Source organism: Lutra lutra, chromosome 16, assembly GCF_902655055.1.
Source record: "Lutra lutra chromosome 16, mLutLut1.2, whole genome shotgun sequence".
In the NCBI taxonomy this organism is placed as follows: domain Eukaryota; kingdom Metazoa; phylum Chordata; class Mammalia; order Carnivora; family Mustelidae; genus Lutra; species Lutra lutra.
Genome location: NC_062293.1, coordinates 20,596,260 through 20,603,611, shown reverse-complemented (window position 1 = coordinate 20,603,611; position 7,352 = coordinate 20,596,260). Strand labels below are relative to the sequence as shown.

The window sequence follows — 7,352 nt, the reverse complement described above, 5'->3', positions numbered from 1 at the left end:
ATTTGAAAAGCTTTCTGATGAGCACCCTGGGTGTGGGGGTGGGTTTAGCGCTCCCCCAGGTGATCCTAACATGAGGAGTGGATTGAAAGCCACCGCTCCAAAGTCACAGCTGGGCATCAGATGAGGAGAGAGGGGGACCAGGGAGAGGAGGCCGAGGCTGGAACATGGGGTGCCTTCTGCTCTCCCTCCCAGCCAGCTGAGCGGGTCACCTGGCCCCTGAGCTCATCCCAGGGCACCCTCTCCAGCTCTGCCTGAGAGCAGCCTGTGGGCTGTCCTCTTGGTCCTGCTCCCTTACCAGCCTGGGAAAGCAGGTAAAGCCAGAAGTCGTGAACCCACTTCCTCCTCCTCAGGCGCCCTTCCCGGGGAGGGACCACAGACACCCATGCTGCCATGAACACCTCCCAGGTGTCACTGTTTGTCCCAGCACCTTCACTCCTCCCCAGGCCTCATTGCCTGAGGCACAGAGGCATCCTCAGCCTCTCCCTTGTCCACCATCAATAATCAATGAGGAGCCCCGGGCAGCCTCGCACAGTTTGCAGCTCCCCAGTACAACAGGTGGGAGCCCCAGTACCACTGCTTGCCAGGGCCAGCCCTGGCCGGTGGGAGTGTGGTCCCGAGAGCAGACTTGCCCCGGGGGGATTTTCCCTCCCCAGGGACCGTCCTCCCCACTCTTGTTATTATGTCTATTGTTTGTGCCCCCATCCCCTGCAATCTCAGTGCCACCAAGCCATGAAGGGGCCAGTCATAGTCACCTCTTATCCCCAGGGCCTCACCTACCCCTGACTTACAGCAGGTGCTCACTAACTGGAAGGAAAATGGAATGGGGGGACAGCCCAGGACTTTGAAGAATACTGTCCTTACCTGTATTTGGAAAACCCCACACAAATTCACACAGGGCCAGTTCTGACTGAAGGAAACCTCCATGAGGCCAGACAACAGCAACTCATTCTCTGACCACCGCATGGGTCAGGAATCCCAGGTACAGTGTGGGTCCCTGGGGCAAAACAAAGGCATCCCCAAGGCTATGTTCCATTCTAAAGGCTCTGGGTGAACCCACTGCCAGGCTCATCGGATTGTTGGCTGAATTCAGTTCTTTGCATTCTGGGGCCTCAGCTGGGGGCCTCTCTCAGCTCCTGAAGGCCACCTGCTCTCCTCAGCCTGCTGCCCTCCCTCTCCCATCTTCAAACCAGCAAGGGCAGGTGGAATCCTCCTCAGTCTTCGAATCTCTGATTTATCCTTTAGCCACATCACTTCCACTTTTACTCAAAGGATATGGTTTGGTTTTTTTGGTTTTTATTTTTTATTGTTGTTGTTAAAGATAGAGAAAGCACACAGCAGAGGGAGAGACAGAGGGAGAAGCAAGCTCCCTGCTAAACAAGGAGCCCAACTCAGGACTCGATCCCAGGACCCCGAGATCATGACCTGTCACTCAACAGACTGAGCCACCCAGGCGTCCTGCTAAAGAACGTCTTAAGGGCTCATCTGGTTAAATGGGGTCCACTCAGATAATCCAGGATTTTATTTATTTATTTGACAGACAGAGATCACAAGTAGGCAGAGAGACAGGCAGAGAGAGAGGAGGAAGCAGGCTTCCCGCCGACCAGAGAGCCTGATATGGGGCTCGATCCCAGAACTCTGGGATCATGACCTGAGCTGAAGGCAGAGGCTTTAACCCACTGAGCCACCCAGGTGCCCCAAGCTCCCTACTTTATAATTACATCTACAAAGTCTCTTTTGCCATGTAACCTCATATATTCACAGATCCCGGGAACTTGGGTATGGACATCTTTGGGGCACCATGATTCTGCCTACCACACTTCTCCTGAGAGGAGAAAGATCCCAGAACCAGGATTTCTGGTGCAGTTCTCCTTGGTCCTGTAAACTCAGGATAGAGATTGTTCTCCTGTGTGAGCCTCAGTTTCTTCATCTGTGGAATAGGGACACATTAGTACTTACATCCAAGGGCAATGGTAAACAGCAACCACATTTATTCATGCAAAGAGCCTGTCACACAGCACTGTCACTATTGTGGAAACACGGGCAGGGTCCGCAGAGAGAGGGAGGGCACTGACCCCAGGGTCTGGGATCTGGTCTTCAATTTAGTAGACTCAGAAACTGGATTTTCTGGTCACCCAGCAAGTCAAAATACTGGAGCCAGGAGTCTATCCTGGCCTCACCGGTTCCCACATCCTCTGTACACAAGTCGGTGCTGGCCTCTGAGAGGTCCACCCTCCACAGGCTCCATCACTGCCCCCTCTTCAGTGGCAACCCAAGACAAGTGTCCCTCTGAGTCGTGGCCAGCAGGAGGGAAAGACTTAGATTCACAGACCATACTTTTTAGGGAATTACCCTCCGAAGTCTTGGGAAAGGAGAAGCTCTCTGATGTGTGCGAAGTGTGTGCACAGACCTTGTTATATTTCCCCTTCACAGCAGCCCAATGAGGTAGGAATGAATGATTGCCATTTCACAGATGAGGCAAACTGAGGCCCATAAGCAAATAAGGTACTTGAGATGTTCTGGGCATTGTGCATGGTGTTTTATGTACATCACCTTCACAAGATGCCCCCCCCCCCAACCCCAGTTATTTTCCTTGTTTCTTGAAGGAGAAAATAGCTCGGAGAGGAGGAGAGATCTGCTCAAAGTTCAACATCTGGAAAAGGGCAGGGCGTGGAAACCCCTCTGTTTCCCATTGAACAAGGTTCCCCTGAGAGCAGAACATGCAGGTTCGTGACTGGAAGCACCTCGGGATGAGAGCTGTCTCTCGACTCTGAGCAGAGCGCTCCCTGCACGCCCGCCAGTGCCCGCAGTCAGCGGGGACCATCACCTGCTGAGCGGGTGCCCGCTTCTGTCTGCTGCTCTCACCAGCCCTGGTGTGACCAGCCTGCGAAGAACAGTCGGGGTGGCAGGTGGACGGCTGCCTAACCCCCTCCACAGCCAAAATCTTGGGTTCTGGTACAACTAAGGCTCCACAGAGAGCTTCTTTTTCCCCATCACTATGGCAACACGAACATCTCTATTCCTCTAGCACGTGAATAGAGCTGCTCCTCACCCCACCGGCTGCCAAGACCCCGCAAAGGCCCTTCCATCTCTAAGACTCTGGATTCAATTCATTATCACCAATCCCTGCACTGAATTTGTCCTTTTCACTTAATTCCATCTGCCGACTCACCGAGCCAGGCCCTGGGTTATTCACCAGAACATTCGGCTGCTGGTTGCCATGGACACCTCACAGCCTGCGGCATCATCTGTTAATTCTCATCAAGGCTGTCGCTGAGCATGGGTACCACTGCCCTTTATCCGGCACCCCAGGGGCATCAGAACTCCCCCAGACAAGAAGGGGCCCCGATGACGCATGAACAAAAGCAAAATCTCTAACGTCAACCACGGAAAAATCAAAAGCAGCCTAGAGCTCGTTACATCTGTCCAAAAACAGGTCGAGGTGGCAATTTATCAAATCAGTCAACAAGCGTACTATTTGGTGTTCTGGCACATCTTGGGCAAACCCTTCATTCAGTCTCTTTGCTAACCACTTGAAGGTGTATTTTTTTTTATTTTTTTTTTGAAGGTGTATTTTTATATTGAAACGTGGTGAATGCATGACACAGATTGCCATCTCCCCTGGAAGACAAAAGGAGGGAGCCTCCAGCTGCAGAAGGATGCAAGAAACAGCCCTGGGTGAAGGTTTGCAAGAGGCAGGTGGTACGGGCGGACCCGAGGTGGAGGGGAGCTGCAAGCGGAACCCAGGAACCCAGCCGCCACAGAGGGCACAAGGCGGGGGACACTTGGGATTTTCCAGGCAAAGGAGGTGACGGAGGCAACCGGGCTGCAGCCCCCCAGGTGGAGCGGGCAGGGCCATCAGCCTACGGCCCATTGCCCCCGATAACTAGCTCACGTCCTGTTTGTAGAGCCGGGCAGAGGGGACAGGGGATCGATACAGCACTCGACATCCACACGCTCCCTGCTCTTCAAACACCAGTGTCTGATGAAAGATGCTTCCTCACCAAGGTCACTCGGTGCAACTCCCTCACCAGCCCCCCAGGGGGACGTAGCTAGAGGGCTGATGCACCCCAAGGTCTGGGTGGAGGGCACTGTTCCTGACCCCAGGAAGGCTGTCTCCTGTCTGCCTTCAGGCCCCCACCCGCACATGCCCCTCACTGCCAGGAAGGTCAACTCCCCTCCCTTCCCCTTTGTAGATGACTGAATGAATGGCAGGGCAGGGCAGGGGCGAGGGACCTGTGCCCACGCCCTTTTGTCTTGCTGTGGCGGAGGCTGACCTCCTGGGGTTTGGGAGGGGCCTTGAGGGCTTTATAAGGCAGGGCAGGAGCACCAGGAGGAGCAGAGAGAGGAAGAGGCACCAGGCTGGCTAGAGCATCGCCCATCTCCCAGCTCTGCAGGTGAGAGAACCCAGGAGGGGAGTGGAGAGGCGGGGAAGAGGGTTGATGGAACAATTCCCTGCATCAAGGTACCAGGATCACGTCTCCGTGTCTCCAAGGCTGCCACCCTTCTCTTATCTCAGGGCCAGACTAGGTCTCAGCTCTAGAACCCACACTGGCGTTCCCATACCTTTCCTTTGAGCTGACTTGCTACTTCAACCCTCTTACTCCACGCTCATCCCAGTCCTGCAAGGTGAGAAAGACAAAGGCTCTTCTCCCATCTCTTAGGTGAAAAAACTGAGGCCGAGAAGATATGACTTGCCCAAAGTCACACAAATTATTGGGAAGGGTTGAAACTGGAGCCCAGGGCTTCTGGATCCCATCTCAAGCTCTTTCCTAGATTAGGGCTGTTTGAAAGAACTTTCCATGATGATGGGGTCTGTACCTGCACCACCCAATATGGTAGCCACCAGCCACAAGTACACTGGAAAGGTGGCAGGCCTGGGGGACGAATTTTTTATTTTACTTAATTTAAATGTAAAGCTCTGTATCTGCCTATTAGCTACCACATTGGACAATACACGTGGCCAGCATGGGCCAGTGTAGCTCTAGATCACTGATTTTTTAACCTTGTTTTTTTTTTTTAAGATTTTATTTATTTATTTGACAGAGATCACAAGAAGGCAAAGAAGCAGGCAGAGGGGAAGGGGAAACAGGCTCCCTGCTGAGCAGAGAGCCCGATGCAGGGCTCAATCTCAGGACCCTGAGATCATAACCTGAGCTGAAGGCAGAGTCTTAACCCACTGAGCCACCCAGGCGCCTTTAGCACCTAGAACACTTTCTCTTCCAAAGGAAATCTAACAGAGAACCCCACTATGAAAAATAGATAAAAGTCTTATTTTATTACTATTAATGTGTTCCTAGAAGGTAAAGCCAATCAGAATAATGAGACTGAAAGAACACAAATGCTGAGAATAGAATTTTAGATTTGAATTTTAGATTCATTTGAGTATCTGTTTATTTCTATGTTATGGTCTCCCCAAACTCAGGTCACCCTGATACACAGGAGCAAACGGTAACAGCTTAATTTTTAACTGCTTCATTACAATCACAGGATAGTCCTCAGCTAAGCAAAAATGGTGGGAGAAGCTTCCCTCCACGGGCGGCGAAGAAACGGTGAGACCCGACCCCACACTGAATACACTGGGGGGGGTCTCCACTGAGATACCAGGTCGTCTGCAATGTGCCCTTGATATGACTATTTAAAAGCTCACTTGAGGGGCGCCTGGGTGGCTCAGTGGGTTAAGCCACTGCCTTCGGCTCAGGTCATGATCTCAGGGTCCTGGGATCGAGTCCCGCATAGGGCTCTCTGCTCAGCAGGGAGCCTGCTTCCCTCTCTCTCTCTGCCTGCCTCTCCGTCTACTTGTGATCTCTCTCTCTGTCAAATAAATAAATAAATAAATCTTTAAAAAAAAAAAAAGCTCACTTGAAATTACAAGAGGGAAACAGCTACAGAGCCGCTCACATAGCCTCAAATTCTGCAGAAGTTTGGAAACCCTTGCTCTATGTTGTAAATTCCTCTGAGAGAAGTCACTGCTGTAATGAAGGTAGGTGATGAGGAAAGGGGGCAAGGCTTGGGAGCTGGGGGAGTTGGCAGGAACTGGAGAAGCTGAGGGACAGTCCACAACCCCACACAGCGTGGTACCTGCCCGCAGGGAGGGATCTAGAGTCCATCTGGTCCAGGCCTGTGCCTCTGGGTGCCTGGATGGCCCTATCTTGCAGCTCTGCCCCTCTTTCCTTTGCAGACAAGATGCAGCGACTGTGTGTGTGCGTGCTGATCCTGGCGCTGGCTCTGGCCACCTTCTCTGAAGCTGCTTGGAAGCCCGGCTCCCAGCAGCAGGACGCACCCTCAGGTCCAGGGGCAAATAGGGGCCTGGAGCCACATTGGCTGGACCGGCTGGGTGTAGCCCCTCACCAGCGAAGGCAGCTGGGGTTCCAAGGTCCCCCACAGCTGGTGGCAGGTAGGAACTATGACAGCCGTCCCTGCTTGCCTCGCCCAGCCAGGGCTGTCCCTGGCCTTGGTTTCCAGCAGCTAGACGTCCTTCCCATATCCTCACGTTCCCCCCCAACTCTGACCCTCAGACCTGTCCAAGAAGCAGGGACCATGGGTGGAGGAAGAAGAAGCAGCATACGGATGGATGGACTTCGGCCGCCGCAGTGCTGAGGAAGGGGACCAGCGTCCCTAGAACGGAGCTTCAAAGCCCAGACATCGCCCAGCCCAGCCCAGCCCAGTCCCATGAAAAACCACTCAAAATAAACTAGCTTCCAATGGATCACATTGTGTCAAGTGTGGGGCAGGAGAGGGGAGTTGGTGGGGATAGGGTTGAGGCAGCGGTAAAAACTGAGCACTGCCCTGGGGGCAGGGACCATGACCTGTTCTTCTGGATGTCCCCAAACCTTAACATTGACCCTGAACCTACTCATGCAGGTGGAAAATGGTGGTGGGGTCACGACCAGAGTCAGCTTTCTTTTTTTTCTTTTTTAAATATTTTATTTATTTATTTGACAGACAGAGATCACAAGTAGGCAGAGAGGCAGGCAGAGAGAGAGAGAGAAGAGGAAGCAGGCTCCCCGCTGCCCAGAGAGCCCAATGTGGGGCTCGATCCCAGGACCCTGGGATCATGACCTGAGTTGAAGGCAGAGGCTTTAACCCACTGAGCCACCCAGGCGCCCCCAGAGTCAGCTTTCTAAAAGACAGATGAAATTGTGCCACTCCAGGCTTTAACCCTCCAAAGCTCCCTGTCACACTTAGGAGAAGACCTAAACTTGCCAAAGCCCTAAGCCAGCCTGCTGTCCTCACGGCAGGTGCCCTGTTCCTTCCTCCTCTCTCCCTTTGTCCTTGCACAAATGCGCCATGCTGGGTCCTGCTCAGAACATCTGTCCTCGCCATTCCCTGTGCCCCGAAGGCTTTTCCCAGGC

At 53.1% G+C, this 7,352-nt stretch overlaps 1 protein-coding gene across 2 annotated transcripts; it reads left to right on the top strand.

Moving 5' to 3' along the window:
- Positions 1–4,228: 4,228 nt before the first annotated feature.
- Positions 4,229–6,690, top strand: GAST (gastrin). Of its 2 annotated transcripts, XM_047707988.1 has the most exons (3): positions 4,229–4,394; positions 6,179–6,394; positions 6,516–6,690. In XM_047707988.1, exons 2-3 carry the CDS (start codon positions 6,184–6,186, stop codon positions 6,617–6,619), a joined length of 315 nt encoding a protein of 104 aa, XP_047563944.1. In that variant the 5' UTR covers positions 4,229–4,394; positions 6,179–6,183; the 3' UTR covers positions 6,620–6,690. The 2 variants fall into 2 exon arrangements, with proteins under 2 accessions (XP_047563944.1, XP_047563946.1); XM_047707990.1 differs by lacking the exon at positions 4,229–4,394 and having other exon boundaries at positions 6,161–6,394.
- The last annotated feature ends 662 nt before the right edge of the window (positions 6,691–7,352 follow it).